Source organism: Lissotriton vulgaris, chromosome 1_2 (genome assembly GCF_964263255.1).
Source record: "Lissotriton vulgaris chromosome 1_2, aLisVul1.2, whole genome shotgun sequence".
Lineage (NCBI taxonomy): Eukaryota > Metazoa > Chordata > Amphibia > Caudata > Salamandridae > Lissotriton > Lissotriton vulgaris.
Genome location: NC_141686.1, coordinates 349,263,834 through 349,284,634, shown reverse-complemented (window position 1 = coordinate 349,284,634; position 20,801 = coordinate 349,263,834). Strand labels below are relative to the sequence as shown.

At 46.9% G+C, this 20,801-nt stretch overlaps 1 protein-coding gene across 1 annotated transcript in view; it reads left to right on the top strand.

The window, feature by feature from the left end:
• Positions 1-20,800, top strand: part of LOC147736762 (uncharacterized) — a 172,060-nt gene extending 151,260 nt beyond the window's left edge. Inside the window, 2 exon segments of the mRNA XM_086952691.1 lie at positions 12,093-12,440; positions 20,738-20,800. Of these exon segments, the coding sequence (XP_086808817.1) occupies positions 12,093-12,440; positions 20,738-20,800 (411 nt within the window).
• The last annotated feature ends 1 nt before the right edge of the window (position 20,801 follows it).

Here is a 20,801-nt window from a genome sequence, read left to right as displayed (position 1 = left end):
GCCTCTGATGGACCTGTTCTGTGCAATGGACTGTTGATTCTCTGTGCCCCTCTCATGTGCTGCCTCTGATGGACCTGTTCTGTGCAATGGACTGTTCATGCACTTGGCCCCTCTCATGTGCTGCCTCTGATGGACCTGTTCTGTGCAATGGACTGTTGATTCTCTGTGCCCCTCTCATGTGCTGCCTCTGATGGACCTGTTCTGTGCAATGGACTGTTCATGCACTTGGCCCCTCTCATGTGCTGCCTCTGATGGACCTGTTCTTTGCAATGCCCTGTTGATGCTCTGATACTGCATACTGCCCTCTCGTTACCTGCTATGATGTACCTGCTGTGTACTGCACTGTGCCCTGTTGATGCTCTGATACTGCATACTGGCCTCCCGTTACCTGCTATGATGTACCTGCTGTGTACTGCACTGTGCCCTGTTGATGCTCTGATACTGCATACTGCCCTCTCGTTACCTGCTATGATGTACCTGCTGTGTACTGCACTGTGCCCTGTTGATGCTCTGATACTGCATACTGGCCTCCCGTTACCTGCTATGATGTACCTGCTCTGGTGCCCACTTTGCCCATGCTCACGCATACACTGTGATTGAACCCCTATTTTGTGAAATAAAGGTGGTCTATGAAATCTCGTGGTTTTTCGTTGTCATTCCTGCTTGCGTACTACAATTGTGTATTCGTATTTGCTTCTCATCAGTGGTTACGGTGACATGACACTCCCCCTCCCTACGTCACGTCCCTTGCTGGTATTCACCTCCAGACAGCCAATGGTTTGTGCCTTACCTGCGTCGTCCATAGTAGGCCATGACTAGGACGTGGTGGATCGCGAAGAGCATCGGGAAGGCGTGTAGCGCAGGGTCCATGGTGGTGGTCAGCTTGCGGTGGGTATCTCGGCTATGTCACCTGTGTTCGCTGTGGGGATTCCGACGTGTTCAGACAGGTTGTTTTTCCGCTGCGGTTTTATGTGTGTTTTCCGCCATCTTGATTGGGGGGACGGTCTTCGTCGTCAGTACGTACGGCGGTGCGTCCGGATCTGTTACGTCCGCCGCGTGGTCGTGTGTAGTTGGCCGGCGGAGCGTGCTTTTCCGTCGCGGACGGAAATTTGACAAGTTTTCCTATCCTGATATGGCGGACGGAGTATCCGCGGCAGGCGGACACGGAAAAGGCTTTTTCCACCTACTCACGGGCCGCGGTGGCTCTTCCGTCCGCCATCCTGATCGACCCCTCAATGTCACTTGGGGCTGGAAGCTATTGACCATCCTAGGTGTGATACTTGTAATCCTATTTACATGCTGTATATTTATACAATGTGGTCCAATCCTTTGCTCCATCTGTTTCACTGCCTGTACACCAACTAAGCGAAATGTTTTAGAAATAAAAGCCCAACACATGCTGAATAAAGAAATTACTGAAATTATGCTAATAAACGTACAAGATGTGAATTCGGACTTTCCTAAATGAAGGAATGTTTTCAGCTAATGCTAAAAGGGTTGTCTGTTGTAATTTGGCAGCGATCTGTGTTAGCATTTAGCTGAAGCCATCTTGTTTTTGGCAGCCGTCTTGTCTGCCATGTGATCCTCAGCTAGGCCTACCAGTGCTAGGGGTTCGCCCTTCTCTACACAAGTCCTCATACCAAAAGAATAGAAGTTGGCACGGAGACTGTAATATAAAGCAAAGCTTTTCATTAACCTCATGAGGTGGAACTACATTCACACAACACCCTTCGGTAGTGTATGAAGTAACACACTGAACAGAAGGAACATGGTCCTTTTATACCCACACAGGGGCTCAGAAGAAGGCGGTACAAGTACAGAAGAGAAGGTTTACAAAAAGGTCATACAGAAATGCACAGTCAACAGTAGGGAGGAGCTAGCAGTTTGCTGACTCCAAGAAGAATACCCTGCCACTTACAGACTAGAACAGGTGTATGAACAGTTACAGTTTCTTCTGTGCGTGTGCAGAGTAGCAGAGCCTAAATATAGTCTGTCTGTAAGCAGAGTACAAGAGTAAACGACAGCAAGGAAGTACAGAGCACATGGTGAGCACATGGCAGGCAAGATGGCTGTCAAAAACAAGATGGTTTCAGCTAAATGCTAACACCGATCACTGCCAAAATAAAACAGTTTGGAAGAGGCAATTTTGTTTAAGGCATTGATAACTTCTGTAAGCGTTATTGAAGGGGCCTCGGAATAGATGTCCTTTGGTGGAAAAAAATCTTTAACTTTACTAGTGCCCTCATCCTCCAACCTAAGATACAGGGTCTCAATATGTTGTTTCCAGACATTGGCAGTAATGTTTGGTTCGATGGCCTGCTTCCCTGTACCTGCTACCTGTATTTACTATACACCTGAAAGCCTTCATGTCATGGGTGGATAGGGCCTGTTTCAAAGTATCCCACTTGTCCAGCTCCCACAGTTTTTCTGCTTCAGTTATGCTAGCTCTGTACAGCGGCCTCTTTTCTCTGATTAGGGGTCTATCTCTGGTTTTGATTGCCTTTATCAATGCTCACTTGGCCATCTGACAACATTTCCTTAAACCAGGGGTGTTTGGTCTTTTTACATGCACTTGGGTATGACGGAAGGAAACAATATATCAGCCAGAGTGGAAATCAACACCTCATGGGTCTCTGCAACTCGAGTGAAAGAGATGAATGTACCATCACTGAAAATGGACTGTTCCCCTGCCACTAGATACAGAATCACTAAGTCGTATAGGGATGCCATCCTAACACGGGATTGCTGTATGGTTGACCACCGGACTCTTCTTCTATTATTGGTCTAGGTTACTCTGTCATCTTCCAGTATGTTTAGACCAGAGACTTCCTCGTTAAATGGCAGTTCCAACTCCAAGATTAGAGCATTGTGGTCGCTGTTGTGTTGGGTTAGAACAGCCACGTCCACCACCTGGTGCCACATGCTGATACATATCAGGATAAAGTCTATGAGAGAAGAGTGTCCTGGCCGATTAATATTGTGCTTCCCTGGTGTGTCTGATTTAGTTTGACTGTTACGAACCCTTAGGGAGTGTTTTAGGGTGGGGGATTTAATCTGGAGCACCAGCGGTGTCCAGGCCCTGGTTGGCTGAAATGTTAGCCTCTGGATTTGACCAATGTAGGTCTTCTTCACTGTCTGTAAATTGGAGGGGTGCACAGACATTAAGGCATGCAGGGGGTGCTGAAACACCCAATGGATACAGGTAATGCGCTGGTGACCAGACTTCTGGTTGCTATACAAATTGCAGTCCATGTGATAATATCAGGAAAGTCTAGAGTACATAAATTTCCCACCAGTCCATGAAACAGGCCCACAAGTGGCTAACACAATGGCTCTCATACTGTCCTGTGGGACCAGTCCTGGCACAGCCACAGTGTCCTATAGGCCGGTCCATCCCTGGACTGGTCGTAGGAACAGAGCATGTGCTCAGGATCAGAGACGCTTTCATTACTGTTTCCGGACGTGTGCGCGAGAAACAAAGCCCATATATTGTAATAAGCTGAGCCCAGAAGACGTTTCCATGACAACCCAGTCACCTCTCTTGGTGCAGCCAAGATTGCAATAAGATTAAACAAATACAGGGTGGCTGCACTCAAGCCTCCATGAAAGCAAAACGCCTCAAGAAATACTAAAAAGGTGTGATAAATGTACTTTAGTGCAGGAATGTGGTGCGATGCACTACAATGTGTTACACTAACCCCTGATGCGTGGCACTTGGCACGGCCAATACTTGAAAATGCCTCCTCCCTGGTGGAACATCATGAAAACTCTTGCACCTAAATTCAAAACGAAAGTGAAAAACAGTATCAACAAAGAATATCTTTCACCTAGTGTAAATACAGAAAATACTGATCCCTAGAAGATAAGTGGAAAAAGCCATCATCACCCACGCCCTATAAAGTACAACAGCCTAGGAAAAAGAAACACCAGTAACATTAAATACAGAAGCTGTTTCCCCCAAGATTAAATAAATGCACCTAAGCATGAAAAGATTCAGCAAATTCCTCCTTTTACTCAAGCATGTCCCTAAATTGCAGATTTGTAAAGTGTGACTGATCACCCCTAAGGGTATCCAGGTGCTGGGCCGTCTGGTTGCCCAGAGTCACATGATGCTGAGCTGCGGCCAATGCTGGGGCTCGAGCAGTGAGCCCTGTGCACCGGAGGCCGCTGCACCACACCTGTCCCTAAAGAAGAAAACTACCAACCTGATACTGCAGGCTGACTTGGGAAACTGACAGATGTATTAATTGTGATGGAAAATTGGATATCTTTCTTACAACTTTGGCTGTCACTCCTTATATTTACATTTATAAATGGAACTGCCACTCTTTAGTTTCTCTTGTTCTTTTTCTTGTATATGGAGATATGTTTACACATTTATTAAAAAGATACATATGCTTTTGAGTCAGTGAAGTGAAAGAGAGGCAAGTTGTGGAGATACCGGCTTTTGGAGACCCCTCCCCACTGGAGGGTCAAAGCCAGTGGTGCAGGGGACACCTAGAATCTACGGGTTCACCTTCCTTACTCATACATTACCAAAGAGACCAGGACAATTTAGCTGTGGAGGAAAGTAAGTTACTTTATTAGCTCGAGCTAAGGACAGGGTCGGAGAATGGTACAAAGACAATTCTACGGAGACTGCTGCTTCACTCTGCAGTGCACACACAATTATAGCACTAGCCACACCCTTTACATATCCAATCAGAATACAAGTTCCTTATCCGTCTCGGGTGGCGTAATCGTGGCCAGGGAGCATCTGTCTCTGATTGCACAATGTACACAGCCTCTGGCTTCCGCGCCTAGATGTCGTGGTCACGGAGCACAGCCGTTGGTCGTGGGAGGCTGAACTACTGACAGTGCACAGGATGTGGCGAAGTCTCTAACAGGGACACAGAAATCAATCCTTCACCAGGTTGCCGAGAGCATGGCAACACAAAATGGAGTCTCAGCGGCCATTTTAAGCACAGTTCAACAGAGAGTGGGGTCAAAGACATGAGGTCAGGGGTCAGCACTCATAGATTTGCTCAATGATTAATCAGTCTTTTCTTTAAACTCAGCAGGAGGGACTGACAGTCTCCTCCCTGAGCAGACATTTACAGACCCTCTCCCCCCCTGGGGTCTGAGGTCTGTGAGGGTCTGAAAATGAGGATAAGTGCAAGGACCCTTTGTGGCCCCTTCCCCTACAGGAGGCACAGACTTTCAGGGCCCCTCCCCCTGCAGGAGGCAGAGACCGTCAGGGGCCCCTCTCCGCTGCAGGAGGCACAGACCCTCTGGGGTCCCGCCCCTTGCAGGAGTAACAGACCCTAAAAGGGCCCCTCTCCCCCTGCAGGAAGCACAGACCCTCAGGGGCCCCTCCCCCATGCAGGAGGCACAGACCCTCAGGGGCCCCTTTCCATCCTGCAGGAGGCACAGATCCTCAGGGCCCCCTCCCCCTGCAGGAGGCACAGACCCTCAGGGGCCCTTCTCCCCCCTGCAGGAGGCACAGACCCTCAGGGGCCCCTCCACCCTACAGGAGGCACAGACCCACCCTCAGGGGCCCCTTCCCCTGCAGGAGGCACAGACCCCCAGGGGCCCCTCCCCCAGCAGGAGGCACCGACGGAGGGACAGACCCTCCGGGGCCCCTCTCCCCCTGCAAGAGGCACAGACCCTCAGGGGCCCCTCACCCTTCAGGAGGCACAGACCCTCAGGGGCCTTCTCCCCCCTGCAAGAGGCACAGACCCTCAGGGGCCCTGCCCCTGCAGGAGGCACAGACCCTCAGGGGCCCCTCCCCCTGCAGGAGGCACAGACCCTCAGGGGCCCCTCCACCCTACAGGAGGCACAGACCCACCCTCAGGGGCCCCTTCCCCTGCAGGAGGCACAGACCCCCAGGGGCCCCTCCCCCAGCAGGAGGCACCGACGGAGGGACAGACCCTCCGGGGCCCCTCTCCCCCTGCAAGAGGCACAGACCCTCAGGGGCCCCTCACCCTTCAGGAGGCACAGACCCTCAGGGGCCTTCTCCCCCCTGCAAGAGGCACAGACCCTCAGGGGCCCTGCCCCTGCAGGAGGCACAGACCCTCAGGGGCCCCTCCCCCTGCAGGAGGCACAGACCCTCAGGGGCCCCTCCCCCTGCAGGAGACACAGACCCATAGGGGCCCCTTCCCCCTGCAGGAGGCACAGACCCTCAGACGATCCTCCCCCCTGTAGGGAGCACAGACCCCCAGGGGCACCTCCACCTGCAGGAGGCACAGACCCGCAGGGGCCCCTCCCCCTGCAGGAGGCACAGACCCTCGGGCCCCTCTCCCCCTGCAGGAGGCACAGACCCTCAGGGGCCCCTCCCCCTGCTGGAGGCACAGACCCTCAGAGGCTCCTCCCCCCTGCAGGAGGCACAGACCCTCAGGGGCCCCTCTCCCCCCTGCAGGAGGCACAGACCCTCAGGGGCCCCTCCCCCTGCAGGAGGCACAGACCCTCAGGGCCCACCTCCCCTGCAGGAGGCATAGACCCTCAGGGGCCCCTCCCCCTGCAGGAAGCTGGGGCTGGACAGGACTCACTGCTGGTGCTGACTCTGCCCCCGCTGACCTGGACACGATCACACTGACTTGAAGAGAGGTGCTCAGCCTTCGCTGCTGGTGCTGACTCTGCCACAAATGACCCCACACTATCACACCCACAGACCTGAGGGGAGCTCATCTGTCGCTGCCGCCGCTGACCCGGAAGTGAAATTCTTCATGACTCTGTCTTTATTACTCTCTGTTATATCTTAGCAATGTTGTAGGTTGTATCATCCATCTCTCCACCAGCCGAACCCTGTAAGGATGATGAACATGGATTATATCATAGCTATGTTGTAGTTTGTATCGTCCATCCCTCCACCAGTGGAACCCTGTAAGGATGATGTCACATGGATTACATTTTAGCTATGTTGTAGATTGGGGAACATCCTTTACCACAAATCTTTTACAACGAGGTACTGTTACCACGCAGCTTTTACAACGCAAGTCGTTACAACGTCTTGCACTGGGGGGTGCTCCAGGATGAGGAATAGTTTAATTTACTATCCAACTCCTTCCCTACTATCCACGGGGACTGGAATTGGAATAGTAAATTAAACTATTCACTATCTAGCGCCCCCCAACGCAAGTCGTTGTAACGACTTGCGTTGTAAAACCTGCGTCGTAACGGTACGCGTTGTAAAAGCTCGCGTTGTACCGTCATACATCCTTGTAGATTGTATCATCCATCTCTCCACCAGAGGACTCATGTTAGGATGATGTCACATGGATTATACTTTAGCTATGTTGTAGTTTGTATCGTCCATCTCTCCACCAGTGGAACCCTGTAAGGATGATGTCACATAGATTATATTTTAGCTATGTTGTAGTTTGTATCATCCATCTCTCCACCAGCGGAACCCTGTAAGGATGATGTCACATGGTTTATATTTTAGCTATGTTGTAGTTTGTATCATCCATCTCTCCACCAGCGGAACCCTGTAAGGATGATGTAACATGGATTATATCTTAGTTATGTTGTAGGTTGTATCATCCATCTCTCCACCAGCGGAACCCTGTGAGGATGATGAACTTGCATTATATCTTAGCTATGTTGTAGGTTGTATCATCCATCTCTCCACCAGTGAAACCCGATGAGGATGATGTAACATGGATTATATCTTAGTTATGTTGTAGGTTGTATCATCCATCTCTCCACCAGTGGAACCCTGTACGGATGATGTAACATGGATTATATTTTAGTTATGTTGTAGTTTGTATCATCCATCTCTCCACCAGTGGAAGCCTGTGAGGATGATGTTACATGGATTATATCTTAGTTATGTTGTAGTTTGTATCATCCATCTCTCCACCAGTGGAACCCTGTAAGGATGATGTAACATGGATTCCATTTTAGCTATGTTGTAGTTTGTATCATCCATCTCTCCACCAGTGGAAGCCTGTGAGGATGATGTTACATGGATTATATTTTAGCTATGTTGTAGGTTGTATCATCCATCTCTCCACCAGTGGAACCCTGTAAGGATGATGTAACATGGATTATATTTTAGTTATGTTGTAGTTTGTATCATCCATCTCTCCACCAGTGGAAGCCTGTAAGGATGATGTAACATGGATTATATCTTAGTTATGTTGTAGTTTGTATCATCCATCTCTCCACCAGTGGAACCCTGTAAGGATGATGTAACATGGATTATATTTTAGTTATGTTGTAGTTTGTATCATCCATCTCTCCACCAGTGGAAGCCTGTGAGGATGATGTTACATGGATTATATTTTAGCTGTGTTGTAGTTTGTATCATCCATCTCTCCACCAGTGAAACCCTGTGAGGATGATGTAACATGGATTATATTTTAGTTATGTTGTAGTTTGTATCATCCATCTCTCCACCAGTGGAAGCCTGTGAGGATGATGTTACATGGATTATATTTTAGTTATGTTGTAGTTTGTATCATCCATCTCTCCACCAGTGGAAGCCTGTGAGGATGATTTTACATGGATTATATTTTAGTTATGTTGTAGTTTGTATCATCCATCTCTCCACCAGCGGAACCCTGTAAGGATGATGTCACATGGATTATATTTTAGCTATGTTGTAGTTTGTATCATCCATCTATCTACCAGTGGAACCCTGTAAGGATGATGTAACATGGATTATATCTTAGTTATGTTGTAGTTTGTATCATCCATCTCTCCACCAGTGGAACCCTGTAAGGATGATGTAACATGGATTATATTTTAGTTATGTTGTAGGTTGTATCATCCATCTCTCCACCAGCGGAACCCTGTAAGGATGATGTCACATGGATTATATTTTAGCGATGTTGTAGTTTGTATCATCCATCTCTCTATCAGCTGAACCATGTCAGGATGATGTAACATGGAATGTTGTTGTATGAAAACCACAGTTGGAGAAGGGCTGAGCGCCTTGCTGGCTGCTCCTGGTGGGGCTGTATTACTGATGAACTCTTGTTCTACAATAAATTCTCTTGAAACATCTCAACAAGCTTGGAGTGATTACTACACTCACAGGCCAGGGACAAGCAGCACGTTCTGATCTGGAAGTGAAACTGCTCAGTTTCTTACAGCAGAGGAAGGTGAGAAGAGGAGGGCCCGAGGGAGGGGGGAACAGAGGAGGGGGGCAGAGGTGGGAGGGGCAGAGGTGGAGGGAGGAGGGCAGTCAGAGGAAGGAGGAGGGGGCAGATGGAGGAGGAGGGGGCAGAGAGGGGAGGGGCAGAGGAGGAGGAGAGAGAGGAGGGGGCGAGGAAGGGGAGTTGGGATAGAGGGGGAGGGGGAAATGAGGTGGGGGCAGAGGGGGGATTGGCAGAGGTGCAGGGAGGAGGGGAGTAGAGGGGGGAGGAGGGGCACCAATAGGGGGAAGAAGGGGGGCAGAGGGGGGAGGGGCAGAGGTGGAGGGAGGAGGAGGGTAGAGGGGGAAGGAGGGGGGCAGAGGGAGGAGGAGGGGGCAGAGGGGGGCCAGAGGGGGGAGGGGCAGAGGAGGAGAGAGAGGAGGGGACAAGGAGGGGGGAGGGAGGAGGGGGCCAGAGGGGGAGGGGGAACAGAGATGGGGAGGAGGTGGCAGAGAGGGGGTAGAGAGGGGAGGGGCAGATGTGGAGGGAGGAGGGGGCAGCGGGAGGAGGAGGAGGGGGCAGATGGGGGAGGGGCAGAGGAAGGTGAGGAGAGGAGGGCCCGAGGGAGGGGGAACAGAGGAGGGGGGCAGATGAGGGGGGAAAAGGGGGGTAGGGGGGTAGATGAGGGGAGGAAGAAGGCAGAGGAGGGGGAGGATTGGGAGGAGGGGCAAAGGAGGGGGGGAAGGAGGAGGGGGCCAGGGCAGAGGTGGGAGGAGAGCCCAGAGCAGGGGAGGGAGGAGGGGCTGGAGCAGAAGAGGAAGGAGTGGGAGGGAGGTGAGGGACAGGGAGGCGGAGGAGACTGCGTTGATGTGTTTTTTTTGCAGAGTTTATCCAGGAGGATGTAGAGGTTCCGGGCATGGGCTGTAGGAGTGGGTGAGGGTCCTAGTTCAGCAAACCACCAAGAGTCGGTGTTCCCAAAGATCAGTTCTTCTGTTTTTTCTGTGTTGAGTTTGAGGCAGTTGTTTTGCATTCAGTTGGCGATGCTTGTTCAAACTAGCATATGAAACTATATCTTACAGTTCATTGAGATATTGAGGGTTCGTAGAACCCCAGGCAACACATATTTGGGGCTCCCTATTTGGAATACATTTGAATTTATTACCACTTTTAGGTTCAATTGAAGTCCCTATGATGCCAAAAAAAGATTGAATCATGTTAAACCTTCAGAACCCGGGGCCGGCAAAAGCATTGAACAGCCCAAGCTGGCTATAGTCCACCAGCCAAGTACTATCAAAAGAAGCTTGCACAAACATTGATAAAGATATTTATTTTTGAGTTTGGGTCTAGATCTTTTACTTGCAAAAACAGTTTAAGTGGATATCCAGCCAGCTTGTTATTCCCATTGCAGGGAAACCTGCTACGTTTAGTGGACTAGTGCATAATATTACAATAAAAAGACATATGCATATAGCACTTGTAATTGAATCTTCAGTTGCAGAAAATGTGTTACTGTAAATATAGCCCCTTTCACCATTGGCATTCCTGCTACAGCAACGGAAAATTTGAGGATTTTCACAGTCCCATCTAATAACTTTCCCTTTATTTCTCTTCCTCGGGCTTGTCCATCATCACTTCTATATATGTGTAAACCTCTCCAGCTAGACAGTTACCTGTGACCCTGCTGAATAAGATAATGGGACTGGCCAGGACACAGGAGATGTACAGAGACTTAAAGAGAACAGTAGAGCGAAAGACATGAAGTAGAGGTGGAAGCGAGAGACGGAAATTATGTAGAAAGATATGTGAGGTGGAGAGAGGAAAAGAATATAGAAAAATGTGAGGTAGTCGGATGGAAAGATGAAGAGTGGTAGATAGAGGAAGATGTGAAAGAGAGGTAGAGAAATAGGTAGAGTTTAGGGAGAAGGTAATGTAGAGAGGCAGAAGAGGACAGTTTTCCAGGGGGGTGAAGAGAGAGGCAATGTAGATAAAAGGTGAATTAGAGAGAGGTACAAGCAGCTAGAAGTTGACGATGCACAATAGAGAGTGCAAAATGAGAAGGGATAGAGCACAACTTTTTTCAGGTAGAGAGGGGTGAAGTGTAGAAAGAGGAATCCGCTGTAGAGTGAAACAAGGAATTTGAAAACATATGAACTGGAGAAAGATAGATGATGTTAAACTAGAGATATCGAGTTGTGGGAAATTAAAGAGGAAGAGACAGTTAGGTAGAGCGATCCGGACAGATAAAGTTTGAGAGAGATAGTTGAGATGGAGGGGGTGAGGTGAAATGGAGAAGGAAGTCCAGAGAATGATGTGTGTTTGAGTGAAAGAGCGAGTGATGGAGAGAGAAAGAGAGAATAGTTAATGATTGAGGTAGATCAATTGAGGTAGCCAGCAAGTAGTAAGATATTTCGAGATGTGAAGGAAATGGAACAGAGGTAGAGGGTGAGAAAGAGAGGTGGAGAGGTTAGGTAGTAAATTAATAATCAGTTAAATCTAAATATATTTAGTGAGTGAGGGGTTGGTGGGGCAGAGAGAGGTGAGGCACAGAGAAATGAGCTAAAGAGCAGAGGAGAATGGTGAGGCATGGAAAGGGATGAGAGAGAAGGCGAGGGAGGTAATGTAGTAGGACATGGAGAGAGGATGGAAGTGAGGTAAAGCTGGAGATGAGTTTGAGTGAGAAGTGAAATGGAAGGAGGAGAGAAACAGGGATGTAATAGAGAAACAAAATAAGTGTGGTACAGAAATAGGGATGAGGTAGAGGGAGTTGAGTAAGAGAGCAGGGTTAAGAGTGATGTAGATGTAGGTACAGAGACTAAAGAGAGAGAGAGGCAAGGGCTTGAGAGAGAGGTATACAAAGGGTGAAAAGAGTGACATATTGGATGAGAGGTGAGGTAGATGAAGCTGAGCTAAAGATTTCAGAGATAAAAGAGAGGGTGGAGGTACACAGAGGAGTATAGATATGTTAAGCGGGACGGTGAGGTGAAGTACGGAGAGAGTGATAAAACACACTCATTTCACTGCAATTGTCACTAGCTGCTGGAGAATGTGAGGGTTAAGACTAGGCAGATGAAACATGCAAAAGAGAATGTGAGGTTTAAGGCTGGGCAGACCAAGCATGCACAAGAAAATGTGAGGGTTAAGGCTGGGCAGACCAAGCATGCACAGGAGAATGTGGGGGTTGAGGCTGGGCAGATCAACCATGCACAAGAGAATGTGACGGTTAAGGCTGGGCAGACCAAGCATGCACAAGAGAATGGGAGGGTTAAGTCTGGGCAGACCAGCCATGCACAAGGGAATGTGAGGGTTAGGGCTGGGCACACCAAGCATGCACTAGAGAATGTGAGGATTGAGGCTGGGCAGACCAAGCATGCACAAGAGAATGTGAGGTTTGAGGCTGGGCAGACCAAGCATGCACTAGAGAATGTGAGGGTTGAGACTGGGCAGACCAAGCATGCACAAGAGAATGTGAGGGTTGAGGCTGGGCAGACCAAGCATGCAAAAGAGAATGTGAGGGTTAGGGCTGGGCACACCAAGCATGCACAAGAGAATGTGAGGTTTAAGGCTGGGCAGACCAAGCATGCACAAGAGAATATGAGGGTTGAAGCTGGGCAGACCAAGCATGCAAAAGAGAATGTGAGGGTTAGGGCTGGGCACACCAAGCATGCACAAGAGAATGTGAGGTTTAAGGCTGGGCAGACCAAGCATGCACAAGAAAATGTGAGGGTTAAGGCTGGGCAGACCAAGCATGCACAGGAGAATGTGGGGGTTGAGGCTGGGCAGATCAACCATGCACAAGAGAATGTGACGGTTAAGGCTGGGCAGACCAAGCATGCACAAGAGAATGGGAGGGTTAAGTCTGGGCAGACCAGCCATGCACAAGGGAATGTGAGGGTTAGGGCTGGGCACACCAAGCATGCACTAGAGAATGTGAGGGTTGAGGCTGGGCAGACCAAGCATGCACAAGAGAATGTGAGGTTTGAGGCTGGGCAGACCAAGCATGCACTAGAGAATGTGAGGGTTGAGACTGGGCAGACCAAGCATGCACAAGAGAATGTGAGGGTTGAGGCTGGGCAGACCAAGCATGCAAAAGAGAATGTGAGGGTTAGGGCTGGGCACACCAAGCATGCACAAGAGAATGTGAGGTTTAAGGCTGGGCAGACCAAGCATGCACAAGAGAATATGAGGGTTGAAGCTGGGCAGACCAAGCATGCAAAAGAGAATGTGAGGGTTAGGGCTGGGCACACCAAGCATGCACAAGAGAATGTGAGGTTTAAGGCAGGGCAGACCAAGCATGCACAAGAGAATATGAGGGTTGAAGCTGGGCAGACCAAGCATGCAAAAGAGAATGTGAGGGTTAGGGCTGGGCACACCAAGCATGCACAAGAGAATGTGAGGGTTGAGGCTGGGCAGACCATGCATGCACTAGAGAATGTGAGGGTTAAGGCTGGGCAGACCAAGCATGCACAAGAGAATGTGAGGGTTGAGACTGGGCAGACCAAGCATGCACAGGAGAATGTGAGGGTTGAGGCTGGGCAGACCAAGCATGCACAAGAGAATGTGAGGGTTGAGGCTGGGCAGACCAAGCATGCACAGGAGAATGTGAGGTTTGAGACTGGGCAGACCAAGCATGCACAAGAGAATGTGAGGGTTGAGGCTGGGCAGACCAAGCATGCACAGGAGAATGTGAGGGTTATGGCTGGGCAGACCAAGCATGCACAAGAGAATGTGAGGGTTGAGGCTGGGCAGACCACGCATGTACCAGAGAATGTGAGGTTTGAGGCTGGGCAGACCAAGCATGTACTAGAGAATGTGAGGGTTAAGGCTGAGCAGACCAGGCATGGACACTACTGAGCAGATTTATTATTTTTTAGTGCAACACAGTGCACCAATTAGTTGGAGCACGATGATGTGCGAGGAGGAGAAAGCAGCGCTGGGCCAGATTTATGAAATACTGCACGCTGCTGCTCACTGCCCCAGCACAAGTACACAGTCTACCTAGTGCCACGCAAAGCCTTTACTCCATAGGACACAGGTGTGTGTGCTGTCCAGCATAGGATTCATACTGGGAACACACCATTCCAGTACAAAATCCTATACATAAAGTAATCCTTACACAATCCACAGGTTGTGTTTGTGCTGTGAAGTGCAGCGCACATGCAATGTGTGGAGTGTTTGAAGAAGTGACAAAGTTTCTTTGTGTTATCACCCGCTTCGGTGGCTTTCTTAACATAAAATTCACAGATCCTCAGTACTCTCACAATGCTATATTGAAGCACTGTACATTTTTCCATATTTTCGCGCGTTGCTAATATATGAATATATATGAAGTATCGCGTGTCCATGGTGGTGAGAAAGGAGGAGTTTATTTCCTTACAGAATGCTCCATCCACAGATCTGCTTCCTCCTCAGATACTGACACCTTCCAACTCCCTCAGCAGCATTCCACATTGCCTCAGAGACTCTGGGATGTCACAGCTCTGTTGCAGGGGCTGCAAGACCTTTGTGTGAAGAGTGAGCCATGATTATTTGGGGTGTTACATGTCATTGTGCAGATCTGTGCCCGCCTTCTGCCCGCCCTGTATGTAGATCTCTGGGAGTAGGTGATGGCTGTGAATGGCTTAAATGAGCCTAATGTTCCGGGACTAAATGTATGGAAGTGATTTGTGTGTGTATATGCTTGTTTGTGTGACTGGTCGTCTTGGGTGGATAAATAATATATGAGTCTGAAAGCGACTGATCAGTCTGATCAAAATCATTTGCTTCTTTCTAATGTGTACGTCTTTGTGCCTGGGGTACAATCTGTGTATGAATTGTGTTTCATGAAATGTGTGTGCACGGCAGAGCTGAATGCCTGTGTCATTGTATGTCTTTGTGCAGCATTGTGTGGAACTGAAGATTTTTGACGTGTTTGAGAGATATCTGGTGTGTTACATTAATCCATTTATAAATGAGGGGTGAGGCTGTACAAGAAGAGTTGGAGTTTGTGTCACATCTGTGAGTATACAGTTGAATGGAGTTTTTAAAGTTCAATTTTTTTTGTGTGCGCGTGTGTTGCAAACATTTTGTGTGTGTGTTGCAAGCATTTTGCCAAAGACAAGCCTGTCTGCTCCCAGGCATGCCTAGCCACATCCGCTCGGACCAGGAGTCGGGTAGTATACTCAAAATGTTGCATATTCAGCATGAGATCTATTGTCTTTCAGGTACAGAGATTTTAGTATCCCCCCATGCTTGTCTCAACTTTAGAAGCAAATGGCGTGTATGCAAGCCACACATATAGAGTAATCTGGTACTAAACAGCCCTCACTGCGGACAAACAAACAATAAGACTCTTCTACATCCTCAGATTGAGAAGTCGTAAAAAGCGGCTTAACTAAACCCACCCACCCTAGGCAAAGATAAGGTGGAAATACTAAAATTATTAGAATCTCCTAAGTCGGATATCCTGTTCTTAACTGAAACCTGGTTGTCAGAGGAATCTACTCCAGATCTCCAGAAGCCATACCCGAAGATGACCAAAAGAGAACGATCTCAGAGAAAGGAGGTGAGATAGCAGCAATTATTCACCAGTGGATCCGCACATCTCTGAAACAAATTACTCAAACTGAAGGTGCAGATCTGCTCCCTTTCCCAATTTTGGAATTGATGACTTCAACTCGGTCCCTAAAGATAATGAATTTGCTGAGTGAATAATGTTGAGTTTACACCAACACATTACATGCTCATCTCCCAATAAAACAAAATCTCTTAGATCTGATCTGGGCTTATAATTTGAATCAATCCAATATAATCATCCCTCCTTGCATATGGTCCAATCAGTATTTGATCAGCGTTTGTATTCCAGTAGATTTTTCTAACTTGATCCACAAGCAGCAAATAAAACCATACACACATGGGGACACATTAATACAGAGACAGTGTTATCAACACTCTCACAATTCCACCCCCGCCACTCTTCCCATCAATTGAAAACATTCTCTCCAAAGATAAATAATCCACTCTGTGGCTCAGACAGGCTAGTTATAAACCGCACCAGACCAGTACCCTGGTACAAGAAGGCGAAACCTGCATTGCTCCGACACTGGTGGGAAAGGGATGATAAAGAGAGAAAAATCACATTGAAAATTGAGCTTGCAGAATATAAAGGCAAAATCGCGCATGCAAAGTCCTCTTAATAGGAAAATAATAAAAATTATTTTTTTATATCCTAAATGATTTGTCGCCCCCAGATGAAATGAGAACTTCCCTGACTCCCATCGAGGCATTCTGTGACAATCTAAATACTTAACAAAAAAATTCTTCAAAGATAGTATAAACAAATACAGCAGCAGTAATTCTGAAGTCAAATCAAATCAAAACAAGCTTTATTCGATTTTAGGCATGTACAATCATAAAAGCAGTCAATTAAAAACATCTCATCTTACTTCTGAAAATACAATGGTAAACATAAATATGTACAAGTTCATAAAACAGTTCATTTACTGTAGCTATTTCTAGTTAGTCAACATAAAAATAATACATCCCATATATTTTCTGTCAGACACCTAACATTTAAAATGTTCCTTGCTCTCAGTATGCTTTTTAGGAAACCCACCATCGTTCCAATGCGATAATAGTTATCCGACATCTGTAAATACAAAAGAGCTGGATGGCATTGTCTCCATCCCCCCTGTTTTAATAGAGGTATAATCCATCTACGTCGTTCATTTACGTAAAATGTACAGAATAGGATTACATGGATAGTTGTTTATGGAGAGATATTATCGCAGGGGCACGGGCATTATTCCCTTGACCAATTGTTCATGTTTGGGTGACTATTCAAACGATGGAAGGTCCCAAATCTAAAACATGTTATCACGTTCCTATGGTATCCCCCTATACAGCACAATAGATACGGTTGGATGTTATACGTTATAGTAATTAGTTGGTGCTGAACCACCATACGTTTATTCATTTCCAGAGCTAACCTGTTCTCTTCCTGGAAAGTCATACAAGCTTTTTTGAATTCCTTCCGATGAATGGAATTCATTGCTTCAGGAAGGCAAAAGTATTCTGGATGCTCAATATCCTGCATAAAGTTTTTTACGTATTTTAGCCAAGTAATCTTGCTGGCATGGTCTCATTTCATTGCGTCGGTTAGGATTTCCTTATTTAGGCCTGTGCTGGTGGAGGTCTAAATTCTATGCCAGAGCAGCACAGGTTGTACCTTCATTAAGTCTGAGATGTATGATACACCTGACTCGCTGTGGCAGTTAAAAAAGTTGGTGCTGGTGGGAACTGTCAATATAAATCTTAAAGCGTTTTCGACATGTTGGATTGGTGCACAATCGTGAAATCCCCATATACCGCCCCAAAGGTTGCTATGCTCACGCATTTAGCCTGGTAGATTTTCAGCAGAATTTCGGGCGGCCATTTGCCCAGTTTTTCGTAAAATGAATTCAGGCCGCAGTAGACTTCATAAACAAAAGGCTCCTAGTCTTGTTTACTTGAGTCCAAGACCCAGTACAGTTAAATAGGACACCCAGATATGTAAAATAGTTAATAGGTTCCACCCTGCTCCCTGAAGCTTGAAAGCTTCTACACTTTTGTTTCCCTCTCCCACAAGTCATTATAAAGCTTTTCTTTGCATTCATTTTCAAACCCAGTTTGTCCATAACACTAGTATAAAAAGTAAGACCCCATGTAAACCAATCTGGGTACGTGCCATAAGTAACGCATCATCCGTGTAGAGAAGGGAGACTATCGGACGCTTATTTACATATGACGGGTCCCTAGCGTTTGACACCTACTCCTGTTCCAATGCGTTGGTACAAAGAGTGAACAGGAGTGGTGCCAAAACGCTTCCTTTCCTCGCTCCCCTCTCCACTTTGAACAGTGCGGTACACTCTCCCTTAAGTCCATAACAAACTGTAGCTGTGGCACCAGAGTATAACTGTTTTAGAAACTGGTTTAGTATTGGGTTGACCTTGAGATCACTAAGAATGCCCTACAGCTCGCTGTGTATAATGCAGTCAAATGCGGCAGTAAGGCCGACGAATGCCAAATAAAATGTCCCTGATTTAGCCTGAGTGTACTTTCCAATTAAAATACTAAGATTAAGAGCCTGATCGTTGATTCTGAAACCAGATCTAAAACCATAGTGTACATCACTTAAAATATTATTTTCTTCTGCCCGTGTTTGCAACCGATCTAAAACAATCCTTCCTGCTACTTTCATAAGTGACTCTAATAAGGATATCGGGCGGTAGCAGGCGCGATTTTCCCGATTCCCCCTTCTTAAAATTGTGGGACAATGATCGATTTGCACCATGTATCTATAAATCCTTTTGCACAGCATGCTCATAAACCTGTGTTAATATTGGGGACCACAGCTGCGGAATTGACCTAAATACATTAATTGGTACCCCATCCAGGCCAGGGGCCTTGCCACTCTTTCTTGCATTTGCGGCCATGGTTACATCTTCCAGCATGATATAAAAGTCAATAGGCAGAAAACCCTGGTGGTCCCCAGCCCCCTGCCCTCCCCCCTACCCCACTGAGCACTAGCATGCAGTCTGTTTCCCTCTCTGTGGCATTCAGTAGGGAGTAAACATTTAAAAAGAAGTCCACCCAAGTTTTTTCATCAATTGCTACCTCAATAGAGGCGCATCGGGCTTGTTAGTGAAAAAAGGTGCGTTCACGCCATGCCAAAATAGGGAGCAGTTTTTACTCGTTGAAGCTTCTTTAATGTTCTCCCAAGCCTTATCTTTCATTTCATTTATCCTAGTTTGTACAGCTTCCTACATTCCCTATTTTCCTCCTTATCTCTTACTTTCTTATGTAAGGCTTTATTTTCTGATGTAAAGTCAGAAAGAACTCAACCACCTTATCCTTGTTTGAAGAAATAAACAGGCTTCATGAATTTATGATCAAGGTCAAATCCGGGTCACCAATGACCTTGCCCTCCTGCAGTCATGGAATATCTGACCTCAGCAATCAATCAATCAGCATTTGTAAAGTGCACCCCTAATGGTATCTGGACGCTGAGGCTGCTGTGTCTCTGCCGAAAAGCGAGGTCTTGAGCAATCCCCTGCAGAGCGTTTTCATCAATTCAGCAGCTCAAGCTTTCGTTCCAAGTGTATTTCAAAATTCTGTAGAGCTCACGATACTGGCAAAACAGGGAGAAGTCCCGGATATAACCAAGAATTATAGGGCAATACCTCTGCTCCCGTAACCTGCAAAAACTATTGGTCAGAGAACTATTTTCAAGAGGTTCCAGGCTTTATAACTACACCAGCTCTCAGATAATTCTTATCAATGGAATGTCAGCCTCACCACTCCAGTCTCAAAATATGATGCAATTTGATGATTACTTGGTGAGGTTGAATCAGCTAAAACTGAATATTGACCAAACTGAGATTGTAATTTGAAAGAATAAGACCAACGTTTGGAAACAACTTTACTCACCAACAAAAATGAGATTGAAACCGGAGCCTAAATCCACAGCTAAAAGCCTCTGAGTGATAATCAATAGCAATCTTAGCAAGAACCAGCAGGCTGGAGCAGTAGGATCTAAATACAGATTTATGCTGAAATTGCTTCAGAAACTAACCCCACTCATCCCACTTAAGGCAATAAAAGCAATACCGGTGGCCTCAGTCCTATCTAGATCGCATTATGCCAACCGAGTATATGTAAGAATACCCAATAACACCATTCATAGACTACAAGTAATTCACAGCGACGCAGCTTGTTTACTACATCATCTTCAGAGGTGGGCACGCGCCAGCCACACCTATATTGAAATACAAATCCAGTCTAAGACCCTCGGTCTGAGCCCTAATGGGTTGAGAGGTCTAGCCCCTCACTTCATCACATACCGAGGTGGGCACACGTCACATCTATATTGAAATAACAAATCCAGTCTAAGACCCTCTGTCTGAGCCCTCATGGGTTGAGAGGTCTGGCCCCTCACTTCATCACATACCGAGGTGGGCACACGTCACATCTATATTGAAATAACAAATCCAGTCTAAGACCCTCTGTCTGAGCCCTAATGGGTCGAGAGGTCTAGCCCCTCACTTCATTGCAAGATACACCCGCAAAAAACTTACGATCTCACTTGAATTTACTTGCTATTCCGAAATTACAGAAGATCATATCAGGTGGATGCAGCTTTGTGGTACAATCTCCTTCCATACGGGGCTCTCTCCCGGCTAAATCCATTTGAATCTAACTTCAAGTGTTTTCCCAGAAATCTAACAGTCCACAAGCCTACTCGTACCACATTCTTCCCTGGTCTGATTCGTTGTCTTCTATTTTGCATATTTCTGATTCAATTCCAAGAAACCCCAGGTTGAACATTCTCTCTTTATATGTAATGACATAACAAGCGTTTTGTAGATCCTGTAGAGGTTTGGTATGTTGGCCCGTGCTTCCGTCACTGAACTGAATATTGCAAAAGAGAGGTGTACAGTGCAAGTGAGAATGATAGAGAAGTCTTGTCTGCCAGGGTATTATAAACCTTTCATTGCTGCAAGGCTGTTACAGTATGAATTATTTTTACAAAAGTGTGCAATTTGAGCAGACCAAGGAACACACATAGTGTTGGAAATGCATTTCAAATCAGTGCCTTTCATAATATATGAACTATGTTATGGATATTGTTAAATTTTAATGATTGAATTTTTTTCTGGCTTTAGAAATTCGCAATTTCCTCTGATCACACTGGGGTTGGTGAGACAGGAAGGAGTACTTTGACCTAGT